At 40.5% G+C, this 21,721-nt stretch overlaps 1 protein-coding gene across 2 annotated transcripts; it reads left to right on the top strand.

The window, feature by feature from the left end:
• The first annotated feature begins 191 nt into the window (after window positions 1–191).
• Window positions 192–21,358, top strand: GMCL1 (germ cell-less 1, spermatogenesis associated). Of its 2 annotated transcripts, XM_072846169.1 has the most exons (14): window positions 192–501; window positions 1,071–1,194; window positions 4,017–4,113; window positions 5,351–5,448; window positions 5,935–6,047; window positions 6,757–6,822; window positions 6,988–7,072; window positions 7,302–7,392; window positions 7,917–8,057; window positions 12,307–12,376; window positions 17,084–17,159; window positions 18,046–18,191; window positions 18,402–18,489; window positions 19,630–21,358. In XM_072846169.1, the coding sequence occupies exons 1-14, from the start codon at window positions 320–322 to the stop codon at window positions 19,756–19,758; spliced, it is 1,506 nt and encodes a 501-aa protein (XP_072702270.1). In that variant the 5' UTR covers window positions 192–319; the 3' UTR covers window positions 19,759–21,358. The 2 variants fall into 2 exon arrangements, with proteins under 2 accessions (XP_072702270.1, XP_072702271.1); XM_072846170.1 differs by lacking the exons at window positions 18,046–18,191; window positions 18,402–18,489; window positions 19,630–21,358 and adding an exon at window positions 17,897–18,023.
• Window positions 21,359–21,721: the final 363 nt, after the last annotated feature.

Here is a 21,721-nt window from a genome sequence, read left to right as displayed (position 1 = left end):
CACTGCGCTGGGTTGCGTTATTGCTTTTGCACTATCGCTTTGTCCCTGCAGCACCGGAGGAAGCCCCGGAACCCCCGGGCACCCCCGGCAGCTGCCCCCCAATTCCACGTGGACCTCCCCGCCGGCGCATGCGCAACGTGGAGGCACTGCTGCGCATGGGCCCTCCCCTCCCCTTTCCGCGCAGGCGCAGAGGCGCGGTGGCAATGGCCGCCGCCGGCCGTTGCTGAGGCGCCGCCGTCGCCCGCGGCGCCGTCCCCGCTCCGGCCCCGCTCCGCTCCGGGCGGCCCCATGAGGAGACGGCGGCGACGGCGGAGCGGCGATGGGCTCGCTGAGCAGCCGGGTGCTGAGGCGGCGGGTGGGCCTCCCGCGCGGCGATGGGGGGGCTGGGGACGGCAGCGGCCGGGGCGGCAAGAGGAAGCGCGGTGGGGCCGAGGGGCCCGGTGACAGCGACAGCGACGGCGAGGCCGAGCGGGAGGAACGGCTCCTCAACACCCCCCGCAGGTCCGGGCTGCACCGCGGCTGAGAGGCCGGCTGAGGCGGGGCTGGTGGTCGCCGCTTCTGAGGGGGCTGTGGGCCTCAGTCGTGGCCGTGGGTCTGTCAGGGAGTGGGTGGCGGGAAAAGGGGCTGCGGGGCCGGCGGCTGTCGCGTTGGCCCTGAGGTGGTGAGGCAAGAAGAAGGGGCTGTGTGGGGCTGAGGGGCCTGGCAAGGTCGGGGGTGGGTGACGGGTTATGGGGGCAGGGGTTGGGACACTCGAGGACCGAGCCCGGTCTTCAGGGGCTTGTCATGCAGGAAGAGGGGGGGGGGGGGGAGGGAAAGGGTTTTTGGTGTGAGGTTGGTGGTGGGCCTGGGGCAGGGGTTAGTTTCTTGTTTGCTTTGGAAAGGTCCTAGCAGCAGCTGCAGTAAACAAGAGAGGGGAGGTGAGCCGGGAAGTCATGGGTGCAAGGGCGGGAGGGGGGGGCGGTCAGTCCGTTATGGGGAGAAAAAAACCCCTGTCGAGTACTTTATACTTGGTGTTGCTTCTGTAACAGAAAAATTTGAAGGACTGTGTCTCTGTTTGCCTTTTTGTATAGGAAAAAATTGAAAAGCACTTCTAGGTATATTTATCAGACTCTGTTTCTGAATGGGGAGAACAGTGATATCAAAATTTGCGCCCTGGGAGAGGAGTGGAACTTGCATAAGATATATTTGTGTCAGGTAAGTGGCTTCTTTCTTACTCGCAATAGAAACTGTAGTTTTAATAAAAGAATATCTGGTAAATGTTGTGTGACTTGAGCTTTTTTCTTTTTTTTTTTCCCCTTCTATTTCAGGCTTATCACTCTTTCTGTGGATGCAAACAGTTAAACAACTTGTGTTGTGCTTTTGATAGTAATGTTAGGAAGCATAGCTGTAGCTTCATGTTTGAAAAGTTTCTTCACTTCTGTGTGTTGATAATTAATTTTTTTTAATCTACTTGTCTTAACCTTGGCACATCCTGTGTGAAAACAGTCCTGAAAATTGTCTTTTGCTGTCCTGAGAACACGTTCTTGTTTGCGAAACAAATGCATGAGAGTCTCCTGTGGTGTTAATATTATTGCAGAGCAAAGAAAGCGCTGCCAGAATGGATTTGTAAAGCACGTGCTAACCCAGTTCAATTTTACTGTTCATTGGGACTCAAGTATAGGAACCTGAAGTGAAATTGCTGTAGCTGGGTCTCTGTTATGCAGCCTTCATCCTTGGATGAAGGCTTTCTTGCTGCTGCATGAGGAAGGTATGCACAGAAGCTCTAGAAAGGAATCAATCTCAGTGTGTACCTACAAAAAAGATGTTGTTTCTACAAGCATTTTATTTTGGGCTTGTATTAAGGTGAAGTTCTTTGTGTTACTTTTCGTGTTTTGGGAGCAAAGAGGTACGGTTATCTTTACTTCCTGTTCTCTTTATTACTATTCCTGTGACAGAAGTAGGGAGAAACCGTGGCTTTATCTTGAAATGTCTAATTCAGTTGTGCCATTAACTTTAAAGTGGAAGTCTAACCTTGGAAGCAATTTATTTGAAGCGAGAAGAGAAAGTAATGTCGGGTACTAGACCTGAAAACGGGTGCACTTCTTTCTTAGCTGTCATCAAACACAAAGCAGTTTTATGTGTTACAAGGTGAAGATGTCACTGTGAGATGCTCAGCAGGTTGAATGCAGTTTCTCTGGTGTAACAAGTGATGGCAGGAGCGAATTCTTGACCTTGTAGTTGTTGTGTTAAAGCCATGATTCCAGTGCAGGTACAGCAAGTACCTGCATTGGTCACAGTGGGGGAAATTTCATTGCTTTCTTGTAGGAAAAAGCCTTTTACATGCATTAGACTCTTTTAAAGAGCATAAAATGAAGGTAGGAAAGTTGTTGCCCAAGATTGACCAGTGGCAGCCATCTCTGGATAGAACAGTGGGTGTGTTTGGGTGGGAAGGACAGCTGGCAGACGCAGCTTTAATCATCCGCTTGCTTTTGACTCTATATAACAAAGAGAGGACGTAAGTGGGTTGGACAGTCAGACTTACGTTGTGCAGCATAAACAGGGTGGGCACATTGCTGGTTCATCCTTAGATTGTTGTTGGCTATGATGTTTTTAATGGTCGTTGTGATTCTGTTGTTGCTACGTCTCAAGTTCGTGAAGCTAGTCCTTAAAACTTAGTGTGGGTTGATTACTAAAATTGAATATTAAATGGCTTCCATGAATGCTTTTTAACAGACTTTGAAAATTGCAATTTTGTTCTGCAGAGGCCTTGTTGTACAAGTGATGTTCTTGTGAGATGAAATTTTGTGGTTAAGTTAACCCTTCTCCTAAGTCAGGTTTCTATTTCAATTCACGCTCTGTCATTGGAATTATGTTACTATAGGTAAAATATTTTCGGATGTCAAAAATAACACTCTCTCGATGAAATGATGACTCCTCCTCTGCCTTGTTGAGCAGACTATCTCAGTCTGAATGTTTCTGTTTGCCTAGTCTCTCAAGTTACTGCATTTAGTTTGATAAATGACAGTACGGTGGTGCTCTACCTGTGAATGGCAGATCTGAGAAATGAAGGATTTCATTTTTCTGATACCATTTACTAAAATGATAAATTCTCATTAAATTGAGGAGTTGAGGTACATGGCAAAGCTAAGGTAGCCTCATGAGGATTGGTAAGATGAATAAGGTCCTGGTTTTGAGACTAGTGTATTGTATGTCATCATAGTTAGGGGATATGCCAAAGGTATAGAAATATTTACATAATCAAATAAAATCAAAATTTGATTTTATGTTACTTGATGCCCTGAGTTGAAATGCTGAGTTAAGAGGTCAGGGAATATGGTACTGTACAAATAGACTTTATTTTTTTGATCTCTCAGGTAAACTTCAGTGAGTGATAGCATCTCATAATGGGCACATCTGCTGCTGAGAAGGAAAATCATGAATCCTAGTAGAGCAGTATATTTCACTTCATTTGGATGGAAACCTATCAAATTCTAGTTTTATATGCCTTACACTTTATAATAAAAGGTATATTTACATAAATGGTGTATGTGTATGTGTCCTTGGTATGAGACTACAACCTTGTACATTAATTTGTATGTCTTGCATGCCTTTTTTTTTTTTTCCCCCCCTCCCCCAATACCCAAACTGGCATTCCCTAATGCCTGCAGGATTTGTTGTCTGCCGGTAACATTAAGGACTTAATTCTTGGACTAATTGTATCCTCATTGGTGGTGTGGTTTGTAGGAAAAGAGCTTATGTGGCTTTTCTGGCTCTTTAAAGCTCTTTACTGACTCTGATTACAGACACGTAGTCCAAATTTTCTACACACATTTTCACTTTCAGAAATAGAGCAACTACAATTAGCCCTTTCTCAAGTATGTCAGAATGTTTTAGCTTGTGAAAAGTTCCCTTAATACATTTCGTTCTGCATAAAGGTAAATATTAATGATTTTTTGTTCCATGTGCTGCTTTTGACAGTTTTAATTTGAATGAAATCTCTTACTTGAGTTCTTTTTCTTTCATATTCCCTCATATAGTCAGGCTACTTTTCCAGTATGTTCAGTGGATCTTGGAAAGAATCTAGCATGAACATCATAGAGTTGGAGATTCCTGATCAAAATATTGATATAGAAGGTAAGTGGGAACCTTTTATTTTAACATAAATTCTGAAGGTAGAGCTTAAGTTGAACCTGACAAAAAAATAACTGAAAACATATAAGGTTTTTTTAAGAAAAATTTTCAAACTAGTAAATAAGAAACTTGAGAGAATGAGTTCTGTGCTCATTCAGTTTTGAGCTTAACTCGGGTCACCAGTAGAGCTGAATTCATTTTTGTACCTCTGAGTTGGGAAGCACAGCTGAAAAGCAGCTGCTCATCCTGTTGTCTCAGCATCGGGGCTCTTGAGATCAGCGTGTGCAACTCTTCACAGAATCACAGAATCGTATAGGTTGGAAAAGACCTTTAAGATCATCGAGTCCAACCGTAAACCTAACACTGCCAAGCCCACCACTACACCATGGCCCTAAGCACCTCATCCAAACGGCTTTTAAACACCTCCAGGGATGGCGACTCAACCACTTCCCCGGGCAGCCTGTTCCAACACTTGATAACCCTTTCAGTGAAGTAAAATTTCCTAACATCCAGTCTAAACCTCCCCTGGCGCAACTTGAGGCCATTTCCTCTCATCCTATCACTTGTTACCTGGGAGAAGAGACCGACCCCACCTCTCTCCAGCCTCCTTTCAGGCAGTTGTAGAGAGCGATGAGGTCTCCCCTCAGCCTCCTTTTCTCCAAGCTAAACAGCCCAGTTCCCTCAGCCGCTCCTCATCAGACTTGGGTCTCTTGTGGAGACCCAAGTGTTAGAGTGTGAATCACATCTTCATCTGTCTGGTCTTGAGAAGCTACCGAGTGGAGTGCTGGCAGGAGACTGATGTGAGTTGGCAGAATGTTTTGCCGTGGTTCCAAGCACCACAGAGTGAAGAAGTAGTGTTTTTCAGAAGAATTACAGAGAAACTTGTAACATCGTAGTGATATCTCAACATTATGCTAGTGATCGGTTGCAGAGAAGGATCATGAGGTTTAGCTTCTTTTTAGCTAGTTTTACTGCTCTCCACGTTGCTCTGTGGTGTGACTTGGTGGCTGTTGTAAGATGAATATTTTGTTTAAATAACGAAAAGGACTGTATTGGTTAATGCTGTCTCTTGTGTTTTCTGTTTATGTGTGTGGTTGGGCTGATAAATACTAGCTTTTTATCCAGAGCAAATAAGATTGTAGAGAATGTGTGCACTCAAGTGGTTTGGTTATATTTAAGGATTCTTTTACTTATCTGTGCTCAATGTCCTGTCTTTGTTTGACGCTTGTACTCTTTTCAGCTCTACAGGTGGCTTTTGGCTCGCTATATAGAGATGATGTGTTAATAAAACCCAGTCGAGTAGTTGCACTTTTAGCAGCAGCCTGCATGCTGCAGCTTGTAAGTAATAAATATGCAATATTTTTATGCTTTCTTTTCAGATAAAGATAACAGTTCATAATATACTCACACGTATGTACTGTTTCACCCAGAGAAATGAATCATCTTTTCATACTGAGTGGGGAAAAAACCCAAACATAACGCAGTGGTTTTATTTAAAGATAATATTACAACTAAATCTTAGTCATAATAAGTGCTGCTTTGAGAATCATATCTAGAAGTAGATTAAAATATGTTTTAACAGCTTTTGTTCTACCCTGAAGGTATTAATTAAGCTTTTCTTTCGCATGATATATTCTTAAGAAAAATCTATTTTTCTGAGGAACCTCGGTCTAAATTTTCTGGATAGCATAGCATAGATCAGTGTAGCATGTGTGACTTTGGTAATTGTTCAAGCGTGAAAATTTGTATGAACTGCACAATCTTTGACACTTCCTGTTGGGAAATTAAAACTTTGAATATTTGTGGGTTTTTTCCTCCCCACAGGATGGCTTAATCCAGCAATGTGGTGAAACAATGAAGGAAACCATTAATGCAAAAACTGTGTGTGGTTATTATAATTCAGCGGGGACATACGGGTTAGACTCTGTGAAGAAAAAGTAAGAATTCCTTTCTCCAAGCTGCTTTGTACTTTGCTAATTAAACGTGTGAATTTACAAACAGTGAAATAATGCCGAAGTTAATTTTTTTTTTTAAAGCTATCTATCTGACTTGAGCTCTGCTTGTCCTATTTAGTTTTTGAGTTTCTACTGTAATCAGTTACCTTAAAATTGGTGTAGCTTCTGGTAGATTGATTGGCCTGTGCTGTGAATGAATTAATTACTGAAGTATATTAGTAAAGACAATATGTTTGGTCTTCAGTGTGACAATGAAATAATAGTTCTGATCATTGACTGTTTTATCGTAAAGCTACTTTAATATTCAGAACTTAAGCTTAACTTTATCTTAATTAGGAGGGATAATTACAACATTTGGGAGCAGAATGCTGAGGTTAGTGCTAACTGCTTCCTTCTGCTGTTAGTGCATTCTCAGAGCTTTTTGTGGCATTAATAGTGCTTGGAATTTAGCTTTCACTGTACCCTGAGAGAAACTAAATGCAATTTTAAGAGTTTTGGAAAATTTTATGGTAAACTTCATGTTTTTGAAATAGCTCTTTTTCATATTTTTATGCATTCATGTCTCGAGTTAAAGCAGTCTTTCAAAATCATGCGGTACATAATCAGGCTTTGTGAGCCTGAGCAACTGCTGCAGGAATGTTGACATATATAAGAAAAAAATGAAGGTACTAATTCCTTGCTTTTGATCTAGGTGCCTTGAATGGCTCTTGAATAACCTGATGACGCACCAGAGTGTTGAACTCTTCAAAGAACTCAGGTATTCAGGCTTCAGTCAACTTTGATGAAGTACAATTTCTTCCAAAGTATATAGCTCACTACAAATGACTTTCTAGGCTATTGATGGCTGCTTGTTACCTAGCTTGCTTTCTTGGTTTTGTCTATATTGTCTCATAGAACTCTTATGACTTTTTTTTTTCCCCAGCATAAACCTCATGAAACAACTGATTAGCTCTTCTAACCTATTTGTAATGCAAGTGGAAATGGATGTGTATACTGCTCTCAAAAAGGTACTTAGCAAGGGGGCTGGCTGGGGCTTTACGAAGTTGAACTCGGGAGCAGTAGTTGATTTGTAACGCAATGAGAATTTTAGCCTTTTTGGTATTTACTGGAAGTATTTAATAGAGTATCAGAATCTCTGTAGGAATGAATGCATTATGAAAACATCCCTTTAATACTGCATGTATTACTTGTTTGAAAACTTCAATTAACTCACTAGAGTTTGTTTATTTTACCTAGTGGATGTTCCTTCAGCTAGTGCCTTCTTGGAATGGGTCTTTGAAACAACTCTTAACCGAAGCTGATGCCTGGTTTGCCAAGCGTAGGAAAGGTAGGATTAATTGGCATGGCCTTGGACTGGGGAAGACACTGGTTAGAAGTAAATATGATAGTCTTCCTCCACTTCCAAACTTTCTCCCTTTTTCTCTGGGAAGGCTTGCCTCTGCCAGCAGTCCCCAGTATCAGGTTCTCAACACTGATAGCTTTTTCCCTCTTTTGTCCACGTGTTTTCAAGTGAGCACATAGCTTTTTCACTGTTTTGTCCACATGTTTTCAAGTGAGCAGACATGGTCACTATTTTTGCTTTGTTGCTTTTGCTATTGTTCAGTTAGGATAAGCTTTTGTTGCCTTCTCACTAGAAGGCACTAGTGTATTTCAAAAGAGGAAAAGTTTGGTCTAACATTTCTGCTGAAAGGATTTGAATGTAAGTAATTTCTTCATTTTATCTGCAAAACATGATTTGTCTGTCCATAATAACTTTCTCTGATCAATAAGTTAAAACTCAATCTCAAATATAAATAGGGTCTGGAAAATATTTAGGAAAACAAATTATAACACAGGTGCTCTCTTTTGCAGATTTTGAGGATGACATTGCATTCCTGGAATCAGAACAGGGGAATGCGTTCCTGTCGGTGTTCACGCACTTGAGATTACAGTATATCATCAGTGACTTGGCATCAGCCAGAATTATTGAGAGAGATTCCCTAATACCCTCAGGTGAGTGAGTACTCAGCTGATCAAGTTTTGTGTGCCTTTCCTAGCCTGTCCTACACTAGAATAATTGGGAAGATCTAGGTGCATTTACTGGTCTTATCGCTCACGCGTTTATCTCCCACGTCTGAATTGTGGCTGAGGATTCAGCGGAAGTTGAATATTAAATTTACATGCATAAAAGTCTTAAAAGACACACACGTAGGTGTGTTAAGCATTTTGTTGATCAGTCAGTTTATCAAAATACCCTATAATCAATACATAGTACATCATAAGTGTTTAAGTGACCCCAGAGCCCCAGACGTGCAAAAAAACTTTTGAGAGAGCAAAACTTGCTGGGACTCAACTGTTATAGATTACTGCTATTAACGTTACATTATCACTGAAAAATAAAAAGCCCCGTTCTCACCTTGCTGCCAAAGCCTGAGTTCACAGATAGGCTTTGTTCTTTGCTTGGAAGCTGTGTAAACCTGGCTGCTGATAGATGAATAAGACTGGAAATGAGTTATCAAGTTGGGCTCTCACTTGAAAATGTTTTTCCATTATCATTCATATCTTTTATCATGTGAAACACCTGCCCCTCCTTTTTCTTTTTTTTTTTTTTAATTTTTATTTTTCCCCTCCCCAGAGTTAGTTGTGCTTCTTCTAACAGTGTTTGGACTTCTCATGCTCTGCCTTTGAATTTGGCTTCTGGTATCCTTGCTCCATATTTCACTCTGTTCAGTGTTCCCTTATCATAGTTGAATCTTAGCATTGAATTTTGCATCTTAACTCTCTGACAGTTTTTGTTTTCCTAGCTCTCGTGTACACAGCTTTGATTTTTATTTTTTTTTAATATCTGTCGGCAGTATAACTATCCGTTCATCTGTGTGTCTGATGTCTATTTATAGGTATAATTGCCAAATGTCAATTAAGACTGCTTTTATTGAGCTGTTTATTGCTCTTATTTGTAACTTCTTGACAACTATGTTCTTGTCATCTGTCCGTACTTGTAGTCTTGGGGTTCACTTTGGACTCTTGCCATATGTAAATATTTAACCTGTCTTTGAGTTAGGCTCCTGTCGTCCTGTAAAACTTAAAACTATTTTTTTCATCTCATATTGGCTTTTTCCTTCATGCCGCCATAGATGTCAACACAATGATGATATAATGCCAAAACAGACTTGCCGGGATATTTCTTTTGAAGCCTGCTAGCCTGATTGCATTGTTGGATGCTTTTAAAACACTTTCCTTGCCATTGAGATGATGTAGTGAGCATCGCTTTACTCAGTTTGTCTTTCTTGTACTGCTGTATCCTGTCTCTGCCAGAAATAATGGTTTAGTTGCTCTTCGTAGCTGAATGTTTGAATAACCTTGAGCACCTCTTTCTCACACTTTGAAATGTTTGAAGAATGCAGCTATCAGAAGCTGAATTACGGCTTTCCGATAGGGGTGTCTGTGGGGAGGGAGCAGGGTCCTTTCCTCACGAGGAATCTGTCAGTCTCTTGAGTGGAAGTGAACAATTACTACTGCTTACATGTACTGGCTTTCCCTACTCCCAGTTCTGGTTTAAATTAATACCTTGATAGATGGAGAAGAGGCTGTCTTCTGCACTAGTTCTGACAAAGTAAAATACGAAGGAACTCTGTTATCCTGTCCTCAAAACATCTGTTTAATAAAGCATTCTTCGAACAGCAGGTGGAGGCAGTGCATTATAGACTGCTGTGTCAAGCCGAGGTGCATTTTGGGTGAATGGTTTGGTCGGTTATGTCCAGTAGATGGGGCAGGTTTTGACCTTGAGCAAGTGGTTAAAATTTTATATTATGCATAAAAATCCTGGAAGAACACACCTGATCTTAGATACCTGATGTTTTATATGCTTAAGTGATGTATAAAGTAAATATAATCCATCTTACTTAAGATTGATATTGGTACAGATTATAATCAAAGTGCAAAGGTATCTTCATTCTGTAAAAAAAAAAGATAAATGTGGGTCAACAACCCTTTAGATTCCTAATTTAATGATGACACAGGAGAACTGTGGATTATTTCCTTGTGAAGTAGCTTTGTCAGCATGTGAATAAGATGTTGCAAACCAGAAATTCACCAGTAATACACTTGATTTCCTGCTCTTCATGTTGCTGCTGTTATCACTTACCAAACAGTGATGGGCAGCCTTTTCTTAGTGTTCTTCAGTGGATAAATTTTGTGTCTATACTCAAAACCAGAAGCCTTCTATCTATGTACGTCGGAGGAAGAATGTTTCTTAAATTGTTACAAGATTAATTGCAACTTTGAGGCTGATTTGCTTGGGCTTATTGAAAAAGAGTGTGTAATTTTTGCATAGTTCACAAGGTATTAGAGGGCAAAATGTTTATTTACTCTTTCGTAGTTAAACAGTTAATAAGCTGTGATAAATGCTGAAATGGGCTTGGTCGCTTTGTAGTCATACAGTGGAAAAGGTAGTGTGGTGACAATGGGTGTGTGGTTAGTGCAGGAAGAGTATCTGATGTTTATGCTCTACCACTGATTATTAATTAAAAAAAAAAAGTAAAAGCTTGAATTCCAAGAGAACTGGAAGAGCAGGGAGGGAAGAAAAGCATAATGTGGAGACCTCTACATGTGTAATGAAGTGCTGTTGGAGTTTAATACGTGATAGCCCTCATAATCTGTTGATATCAGTTTGTAGCCAAAAGCTGTGCTAAGATCAGGAACTTTTGCTTTTCATTTAAAAGGAGGCTCAGATAAATATTGGTGGTGCACTTTGAACAGATTATTGGCTACAAGCATCCAGTATTTGAGGTGATTGCATCGTACCTGAGAGAGTCTACCAACATGGAAATTGCTGGGTAGTTTGTATTGTAGTGTAAGCCTTTTAGATTATTCTAGATGAAGTTGTTCTCAGGGAGGTAAAGAAGGCAATCATGTTGAATAGTTGAAAGAAATGGAGTAATTTTTTTTTTTTTATATACCCTGTATGTGCATAGGACCTGCAGGAGAAAACTGAAATACTGTATTAGGAGTTCACAACAGAGTCTGTTCTTGTTTGCATAGAAAAGATGTAAGAGACAGAAATACATAAGGTGTCTATAAGCGAAGTGTTCCTTGTTCTGTTTTTCCTGGTAACTTCTGAACATTTCCTAAACAGTATTTTCGCTCTTAATGTTTACAAATTAACAGATGAACCACAGTTGAAATATGACATCAAATAGATATGTACATATACAAAAATAGAGAAGATGCTCTCTCTCCCAATTTTTATTTTTATTTTTTTCCCTCCAGCACATCTGTTCTCTGTTCCTTACCTGTGTAGTTTTCCTTAAATCATTTTTATACTTTCTGTTGTACTTTGGTTAATTCCCATTTTGGTCCTATCACAGTCTGAACCTTAACTCTAGAGTTAGTAGGGCAAGGGCTGGTTTTAATTTTTGCATCTGGGACTTCTAAGGCTATCTCAGCACTGTGATCTCACTTCTTCTCCCTTCTGTCATCTTCAGCAACTACCTGTTTTGTTTTTGTGGTAACAGTGGTTCTTACTGTTCCTATCATTCCAGTCCATTCCTCCATCGAGTTTGTTCTCATACGTGACCTTGCATACTTGCCCCTGTTCGTTATCTTGACTAAGAAGAACTTACGTACTGTGCTTTTGGGTGCCTCTGATCCCTTTTGTGTAACTGACTTACAAGCTGTTAGTTTTTGTTCTGTTTTATCTCTTGGTTGCAACTGTTAAATTAATATAGCCGATAAAATCTTTAGGGTGTTCTCAGAGGAAGACATGATTTGTGTTTATTCCTAGTAGGGGACAATTTCTGTTTGTTTTTACCGTATCTGTGATAAGTCACTGTTTCCTTTATCCTTTGATTCTGTTTTCTTCTTGTTTAACTTGTGTAGAATTCTATTGGGGATTCAGAAAACAGCATCTTCTCCCAAGAGCTTGTTAACAAGCTCCTTGGCTTAACAGAACTTTGCATGCTGAGAAAATGTGTTGAGTTGCATCACTTCTGGCAATCATGAATGCTTGATAAGATGAATGTAGTTCTGAGTAACTTAGTATTAGTTGTTGATTTTTATCTGTACCGCTTCTTCTGTAGTTGAGGCCTGGAGATGAATAACACAAGTGCGTTATCAGGTGGTGGGTTTGCATAGGCCATCCAGTTAATAAGTGTAACCTTATTATTTCAACGTAATTTTATTTCTATATTTCAAATGTTTATGAACATCCCCATTCCCAGCTCCAAAGACAACACCAAGCTTATTTATTTTTTTTTAATTTTAGAATGGCTGTCCTCTGTTTACAAACAGCAGTGGTTTGCCATGCTCAGAGCAGAACAAGACAATGATATTGGGTAGGTATATTACAGGCTTTCCTTTATTTCTTTCTTAAATTAGAAACCTTCCTCTCATATAAATTCTGACATGATTAACTTTTGGAGTTTACGTTAAGAAGAGCGGGGGGGAAAGCACACTTTGGTGGTTTTAAACTCTGTTGTTCTCTGTGGAGCCGTCTGTTCCCTTGGGCTGGCTGATCTCCTGTCCTTTAAACAGCAGACCTTTAGAAAACTTGTATAATGCAACCAGAGGTAAACGCTGGGGAGGGATGTTCTGCATTTTCTTTTATGTTGGTTAATGCTTCTCACTGGTACTTTGCCTTGAAATATGTATTGAGGCTGTGAAAGAGTAACTTACTAGCCTTCCATTTTAAGGACAATTTTAGGAAAAGTACTGCAGATGGAGAAGCCGCCTTTTCTGTCCTGCTTCCTTCCTCCCTGGGCTAGGTGGGCAAGAGGTGGTGGTGCGGTGTAACTAACTGTATTGGTGTAGAAGGCAATTTGTCGTTTTTTGTTTATGCAGGGATAACTGCACGCTAACCTCTGTTCCTGCCTCTCCCATCCTAGCCTCCCAGGCAGCCAGCGAGGGCCCAGCACCCAGCAGGGCTTGGCATCCTGTGACCTGTTCGCCTCATTCCCTTCTGATTTCACAGCCTTTCCCCCACCCAGTGTTTATGTTCGATAGCTCTCTTCACTGCCAGCACCTCCAGCTTTTCCCAGGCAGTGCATCCTTCACTGCTAAGACCCTGTTCTCTCCGTAATCCTCCTACTTTATATCCTGTCTTTTCTCCTTCCTAGACCATGTGCTGCACTGTGTGGGCATTGCATTGCCATTGAGGAAATTCCATGACAACTACTGTGTTTCTGTGCCCTTTCAAAGACTTGCATGTAGCTGTACTTTGTGTAACACCCTGATTGGTGTCTGTGTGTGTAATGCATAGTTGAGTTTCTTGAGCCTGTGCCTAACAAGGGCTATCAGTGGTGGTGGCTTGGGCAGCGAGGCATGTTGATTTAATGTATGTTACATGTATGCGTGTGACCACAAACTGTTTCCCTTCCTTCTGCTTGCTTTTTGCCACGTTGCATTGAGCCAGGTCCCTTGACCTCTTTCTAAATACCAAAACTGTAGCAAAATGCAACTGGGGAAGTTGTTCCTGCCTTTGTCTTCTCTCCTAGTTCTTGGTGTGCTTTGTGGAGAATAAATGCCAGGTCAGGAAACTGCAAAATGTTTGTTTCCTTTCAAAAACCAATAAACCAACTTCTTTATTTTCTTCCATTAGTTCTGTTAGCCCAGCATTTGCCGTTCTGAAGATGAGCATGTTCAGTTGCAATGGTAGGCTTAACTTATTAATTGCAGTCTGAAAAGTGTAAGAACCACAGTCCTGATTTGAACCAAAGGCCATGCAGTCTGTGGCAGCATTCAGCAGTAGAGAGTTACAAATCTTCCATCTTCCTTTTAAAGTGAAGAGTGAGCGTTCTCTTGATGCACTTCTCTGACAGTGAGTAGTTAAGGATTTTCTACCTGGAGGTTTTGACTGGATCCTTATTGAACGACCAAGCACCGATAGACCTGTTCTTAAATACGTACAGTTCTGTTTTGAAACAGCTTATGCTTTAGCCCCAATGCCCCATGGCAGCGGCTTCCATGGCTTAATTGTGTATAATATAGGAAATATTTCCTTAATTTCTTCCTTTTGATGTTATCATGTAATAGTGTTAAAAAAAAAAAAAAATCCCCAAAAGCCTGACTTTGGTCTTAAGAAGATCTTTAAGAAGTGGTTCTCTTAGTCAATAGCAGTGCTTTAGAATATGGTAAAGTACCTAATTGTGAATCGCATCATTTCAGCTCCTAAAGGTTAATGTCGGGTGGTCATAGCTGGTTTCTGATACTATTGTTTTCTTGGGGAGGCTTTTCTTGTAATGCTGTCATTGATGTATCTGGCAGTAGACGAACATACATTGTGCATTACCTTCTAGCTCATACGGGAACCACAGTTAGTATGAAAGTGAGTATTAACATAGTCATCAAAATTCTGACACGAGATAAGACCGAATGTTTGCTTATTTTTTATGTCTTTTGGTAGTTCACTGTAATGCAGCGAGAGTATTTTAATTGTCAGCTATCAGATATACATGCTTCTGAAAAAGTAAGCTCTCATACAAAACTGAAGTTAAGATGATGGGGATCATACCAGCTTTTAAAATTAGCAGCTTTCATGTTCAGCTACAGTGCTGATGATTTCGGTGACTCTTGGAATGAGCAGAGTATTTTTCCACGTTTTTCTTGCTTGTCTAGTTTTCTCTTTTGCAGTATGGGATTTATTTTTTTTTTTAAGACAGCTAAGACTGAAAATCTCAGGCAGAGAAAGTTTTACTTAACAGTAGACATCTGCTTGCCCAGATCTCTTATTCTGGTGTTCATTGCCAAGGTCCTTCATTAACAGCAATGGTAAGAAGTGGGTGAGATGTAGTGTTTCTTCTCAATACGTCTTAGCTTCTGACTTTAGTAGTTTACAAACTGAATGGTTCAAGGTGGCATCCACGTTACTGTTTGTGTAGTAGTAAATAATGGACTAATTGTCTTTGAACGGGGTGTTCTCTGGAGTTGTGTGGGAGGGAGATGGGGGGGGTGCACACGCATGCATGCGTGGAGTGCTTCCCTGTAGTTATATGCAGCTCAATTGTAATGTTGCTAGTCCATAGCATGCAATCTCTGAGAAGATAAGTGTTATTTGAAGTCCTGAGATCACTTCTCTGTCTTCTACTGGCAAGCTCTAGTGCCACTCTGCAGTGAGATGCTGTGGTTCCTAAATCATGTCTTAGAAGGGAAGACGTGCAACTGTTCCTTAGTATTAAAGCAAATATTTTGGACATTTGACCAACCTGTAGCTGAAAGAAAAGAATTAAGGTTTTATAAGACCATCCTTTTATCCAGATCTGCTGCCCTTCCTCTCACACTTACTGCCTGTATCAGTGTCTTAACACTTTTTTTCCCTTAGAGATAAGGATGCAGACTTAGTAAGCTGCATGAAATGTGAAGTTTGATTCCCAGTGAGCTGAAGTAAGGCTCTATTTTCGTATCCCACCTAGTGCATAGCGTAGTGGCACCTGCTTATTCTAGGACTGCCAACACGGAAATTATACTGCTTTGAAATGTGTGATGTGGTTTGCTCTTTTGGTAACTTTAGAGACGAGAAGAAAATGTTTCTCTTCTACTTTATGTAGTTTGCATTTAAAAGGACTAAACATTTTATTCACTCTTCAGAATTAGAGAATTTTTTAGTGTAATACTGGAGTTTGTGACTTTGAACTGTAGCTGCTCCAGGTTTACTTGTTGTGCTAAAGTGGATCACTTTTTTTTTAATTAAACATTTGTTCTGTGGCAGATGCAAGACAGATCTTTCAAGTCCATGACTGGAATCGTTTCCACTCTAATAGTCTCTTTGGCAGCCTTTAAGAACGAAATAGAATAACTTGACTGTTCACTAAGCATATGGTAGGCCAGTGTAAGTGGTTAAAGCTGGAAGTTTTGCATCTTCTGAGGCTGCTCCAGGAATTGAGAGGGGGGAATACTAATGTCTGTCTGAACATTATGTACTAATGTTTGTGAAATTTGTCACTAATTAAACAGAAATAAATCTTTTATCACCATTACTGAATTTAGGTCAGCTACATAACCAGTTCAGCTAGAAGATGTGGAAAAAGCACACGGGAGGTTCTTGGATGAATTTGGTTAGCATGATTAGCTTATTTGCTTAACTTATTCATAAAATACTTAATTTTCCAGGATTGGTTTTTACAGAAACAGGGGACGAAAGGACCACAGACTGAGTTTGTTCATAAAAGCTATAGCTGTAAGTTCTTGTGGTGTGTGTACAGTAGGAAGAGAACCGATGCTGCGTTTCTCCTTGCTTGTATAGCTTGAAGTGTATTGTTTGATATTGTAGGTTTATAATTTAACTTGCATGTGGGGGTTGCCTTTCATTGTGATTTATAATACTCACTTACAGCATTTGTCCTCAGTGTAACTTGAAGACTTTCTGGCAGTGGTTGCTTATTTGGTTAATGATGTAATTGTGTCTAAGTGAGTAACATACCTCTGGAAAACTGGGACTGATTTTACTTACGCTGGCTCTGCAAGATTTTTCTACGTGTTGAAGCACCAGTGGAAACTGTTGGGTGAAACAAGTTCACGTTGGTATAGGATGACAGAATCGAGAAGCTTGTGGCACTTTATGATCGCTGTGGGTAGACTTTTTTTAGAAAAGTTGCATAACCAGCTGCTTGAGAAATCTTTCACAGTGTCTCTGTGGGTGCCTCTTCGTAGCGCTGCTATTCTGCACAGTCCTGCAGCTGTCCCTTAGCAGTAGCACTCATTTATGTTTGTGCCTAGTAAGTCAGGACTACTGCGTTTAAAAAGGATTTAGTTTTTTTTAGGATTGGAGGATGTACGTCATTGCAACAGCTATTATTTTCTTATCAGGAAAGGTTCTTTCATAAAAGTCCTACCTGACTGAGGTTTATATTGCGGTTTTGTAGAGTAGTTGGATGTTCATGGGATAATTTGGGTTGGAAGGGATCGTGGGAGGTCGTCTAGTCTAACCTCTGCTCAGAGAAGGGTCAGCTGTGCGGTCAGACCAGTTTACTCAGGTCTGTTCATCTTTCCCACGTTAAAGTACCATACAAAGCTGTTTAAGTGTCCTGAAAGATGCACATTTTTTGTAGGCCTCAAGAAATAAATAAAGAAGAACTGGAAGGAAACAGCATGAGGTGTGGTCGCAAACTTGCAAAGGATGGTGATGTAAGTATGGCATGTGGCTAAGCCTGTGCATAGCTGACATGTCTTAGACATGTTAGGTATTTTCAAAACACGTAGGTCTTAATTGTCAAACTGCATCAAAAAGATGTAATGGAGACGGTACATTAAAGAAATTATTTTGTTCTCCCTAGAAGGATGAAAACTCTTACTGTCTTTGCGATGAATAAGGAATTAGTGTTTTAATTGTGCTCTTGCACTGCAAGCAAGCCCATGTTTGGAAAAACTTTTAGTGTGTGAAAGGAGGGAATGTAGCCATGACTTATCATTTGAGACTTGTAAAATATGTGCAGTTAAAATGTAGCTCTGATCACTGATGTCTTTGTCTTTTTTTAACTGGGAAAGGAAGCTTTCTAGTTAAAATGTGTAACAGCCACAGCCAGAACCCCCTGTGTGTTCCATATACGTACATGTGTCTTTAGGTAACAGGTCTGTGAAAAAACAGGAAACATGAATTTTTTCCCACCGAAGTCGCTTAACATAAGGATGTTGTACACCAAGGAGTGCTTTAAGCGTGAATGGGACGTGTAGTTAAGTGCTACTCAGAAATACAGCCACCAGTTACCAGAACGCAGAAGTATTTCAGATCCACTTGCATTAAATGTATTTTTATATGTTTGGAAGGCAGCTGATACTAAGCTTGTCTCGTGTAGTCATCTGTCTGCAAAGGTTGGCTGCTAAAGTGAGTGATTGCCTACCAAGATGCCTTATGTTTCAAATAGGTGTTGGCAAGGATCCTTGAATCCACCATACATCTCCGTAGCCGAGAATCCCATTCCCAAGTTTGATTCGTTGGAGAAGTGGCACTTATCACTTGTGTTGTAGCCAATACTCAGACTGGTTTGTTTGTTTTTTAACTTAACTTCTTCAGTACTGCTGGCGGTGGACTGGCTTCAACTTTGGCTTTGACCTTCTTGTTACTTATACAAATCGTTACATCATTTTCAAACGGAATACGCTGAATCAGCCGTGCAGTGGATCAGTCAGTCTGCAGCCTCGGAGAAACATAGCCTTCAGGTAAACAATAACCAAGAAGGCAGCCCCTGTGGTGTATGCTAAAATGTCTTACTGTAACTAAGTCTTTCCATCTGTGCTCGCATTAAATTTTGTTACCACCGAGTTAGTTACGTTTGAAAATGTTATTCTGTCTCCTTGGGAGAAACTCTTTGTGCTGGAAGAACTTAAGTTATGGGAGTCTAAGTAATTTAACTGTTGTTCTATCCCTAGGTTACGTCTAGCCTCTTTTGATAGCAGTGGGAAAATTATTTGCAGTAGAACAACAGGATATCAGATCCTAACCCTTGAGAAGGACCAGGTATGTTTGTGGATTTTTGAGCTGTTGCACTTGAGTTGTGGAGTCCAAGGCATGAAAAAAATGCTGAGAAGTCAACAGTGCTTTTGAAGAGGAGCTGTTCTTCTTGTTGTCATTGCTTATGTGGAATTTCAAGTGTTCCTTTTATAGGTATTGGAAGATTAAGCTAATTTGTGAAGTGTAACTACAGTAAGATAGTGTGGATTTCATTAGTGGTGTTAATAGTGAAATCAGTTCCCATGGTGCTGCTGAAGCTATCTGCTGTTAGTGTAGTGTTCTGCTGGGCAACTGCGCGTTTTCCCAGACTTCCAGCACTGGTGAGATTACCCGTCTGAATAATACATCCATCAGGCTCTGGCTTATTTAGAGGCAAATTTGGAGTTTGTGTGAAGACTCTCTTGTATTGTAAGCTGAAGAGTTAAAAGAATGTCTGCATATTGTCCGAGGGTGGTATTTATTACTCCATTAAAAAAAGAAAGAAAAGCCTCTGAGAGGAGTGGAGTTGTCTTAAGAGAATATGCCCACTTCCACCCATCTCTGACAACAGAGTTTAGTAAGGAATGTGAAAGACTTGATCATCAAGTTTCTTAAATCCTAATCAGCAGCGATACATAGATGGTGAGTACATGGAAAACTTTTCCTTGTAAATGCCATCCTTACTCTAGGGTATAGTTTCACTTTTGCTACCCAAAACCAGTTCCTAGAGTAAAAACCCGAAAAATTCCTACCAACAAACTGTAGTTTGCTTTGAAGTATAGACTGTTGTGGATTGCCTGGTTGGTTAAATCTCCTGAAACTGATAGTGGCAGAAGTCGCCCTTTCTCTCCAGTGCGCTTGAAGGTTTGCTCAGCCATTTCTTACAGTTCTGTTATCTTTAGTGCAGAAGGGTTGGCAGCACTGGATCAAAGAGTTATAAGCATTTTGAGACTATCTTATCAGCATTAATATTATAAAACATCGGCTTAATAAGGCCGATGTGGAGGTGGAGTACTATCTTGAGGGTTTTTTTAATCTTCTGCTTTTTAATACATAGTAATGGAAATTTATAGAATGACTGTTAATATCAATCTTGTGTGCTTTTTGGTGTACTTCCCTCTAATGGCACCACTTACTGTGCAAATGTCCACTGTGTTTGCTTTACAGGAGCAGGTAGTGATGAATTTGGACAGCAGACTCCTGATCTTCCCGCTCTATATCTGCTGTAACTTCTTGTACACATCACCAGAGAAGAAGACTGACAGTGAGGCACTGCTAGATAATTCGGAAACCTGAGACCTCTTCAGTGGAATATAGTAGCACTTCTATAACTCTGTATGCCTGCTTTAAGTTAAATGCCCTGCTGACGCACAGAGCTTTGACAACAAAAAAGGCCTTACACTGTAGCAAATATATATATGGCCTTAGTATACTCCTATGCATATCTGAAGAGAAGATCAGAAATTATAGAGGCCAAAACTAGTTATCTTTTTTTTAATTTCTATTCAGCGTCTTCAGACAGTAGCCATTCCGTGTTTGAGAAATGTTACACTTTTATTTTTTTCCTGGATGAAAACTGAGCCAAATTGGAAATAGGGAATTTGTGTGAATGACATCTTACGAACTTACCTGTCGGATTCTGAGCACACGTTGTAGGACCTGTGGGTTTTGTTAGTGTGGTTTTTGGGTTTTTTTAATAACTGATCTGTAAATACCAGATCCATATTCTGCTTACTTTTGTGGTCCTTTTCCGTTAGGGCCAAATATATCTGTGTAAATGTTGCCTGTCAACTTTTGTTAGTTATTTAACTGTACAGACTTTTTAAGCCTTTATTGCATCTCATATACGTACATTTCTTTCTTGTTCTTGGGCTTTTTTTAACATTGCAGGAAATATCTTTTTTTAGCATGTGAATTTGCTAGTAAGGATGCTCGTGAATTATTTTTTTTCCATGTACTGAAAATACTCCAATGTACTCACCATCATTTGAGTCTATTATACAGCAGCAGCTTTCAGCTAGGATTCTACTGAATGCTTACTATACTCACAGGAACCAAATACCAGTTTTTAAATGTTGTTTTTTTGTGACTTGTTTTAACTTACATTGGGAATATATCCCCTTTTAGCTCAGGAACTTGTGACCTTTGAGTGCCTTTTGAGTTGTATGTGTTAACACAAACTTCACATCAGTTAAGCAAGGTCACAGGATCCAACGAAAGAGCTGGGAACAAGGGATTCCTTTTCAGTTGGTTTGACGAATGAGTCAAGTGTAAGAGGTTCACTGTATTTGTTCTTCGTATGTGTTGGGTTTTATGTTTGTCTATTGCAATTTTGAATTCTTACAGCAGGATTTTTGGATTCAAAGTGGGAACTTTGCCTCTTTAGTAGCCTATTTTTTTAATGTTGTCAGAAAAGTATAAAACCATTTGTACTTTATAACAAGGATAAAAATGTGTTAGGCAAGATGGAAAAACATGGCAACTTGTCAATAAATGATTTCCAGTGGAATACTCACCCGTGTCTATCCTTTTCTGCCATTAATAGCTTGTTCTATTGAATTCAGCCCGTGGATGCACCTCTCTGTATAATCTTGTGATGTGTCTGTCCTGGTTTCGGCTGGGATAGAGTTAATTTTCTTCCTAGTAGCTGGTACAGTGCTGTGTTTTGGATTTAGTATGAGAATAATATTGATAGCACGCTGATGTTTTGGCTGTTGCTAAGGGGTGTTTACACTGGTCAAGGACTTTTCAGCCTCCCATGCTCTGCCGGGTGCACAAGAAGCTGGGAGGGGGCACAGCCAGGAGAGTTGATCCAAACTGGCCAAAGGGCTATTCCATACCATAGGGCGTCATGCCCAGTATAGAAACTGGGGGCAGTTGCCCGGGGGGCAGCGGTTGCTGCTCAGGGACTGGCTGGGCGTTGGTTGGCAGGTGGTGAGTGGTTGTATCACTGGTTTTTTTGTCTTGTTTTTTTTTTTCCCTTGGGTTTTGTTCCTCTCTCGCTCTCTTGTTTTCCTTCTCCTTACAATTTTTTTGTTGTTGTTCCAATTATTAAACTGTTCTTATTTCAACCCACGAGTTTTCTTACTTTTGCTCTTCTGATTCTCTCCCCATCCCACGGGGCGGGGAGGGTGAGCGAGCGGCTGGGTGGTACTTAGTTGCCGACTGGGGCTAAACCACAACAGTGTCATACTTCTTTGGAAGCAGAAAGCAAAGCATTTTAAGACGTTCATCTGCTACAGCATCAAACTTGGTATTT

Source organism: Ciconia boyciana, chromosome 25, assembly GCF_034638445.1.
Source record: "Ciconia boyciana chromosome 25, ASM3463844v1, whole genome shotgun sequence".
Classification (NCBI taxonomy): domain Eukaryota; kingdom Metazoa; phylum Chordata; class Aves; order Ciconiiformes; family Ciconiidae; genus Ciconia; species Ciconia boyciana.
This window is presented reverse-complemented; position numbering and strand designations above follow the sequence as displayed.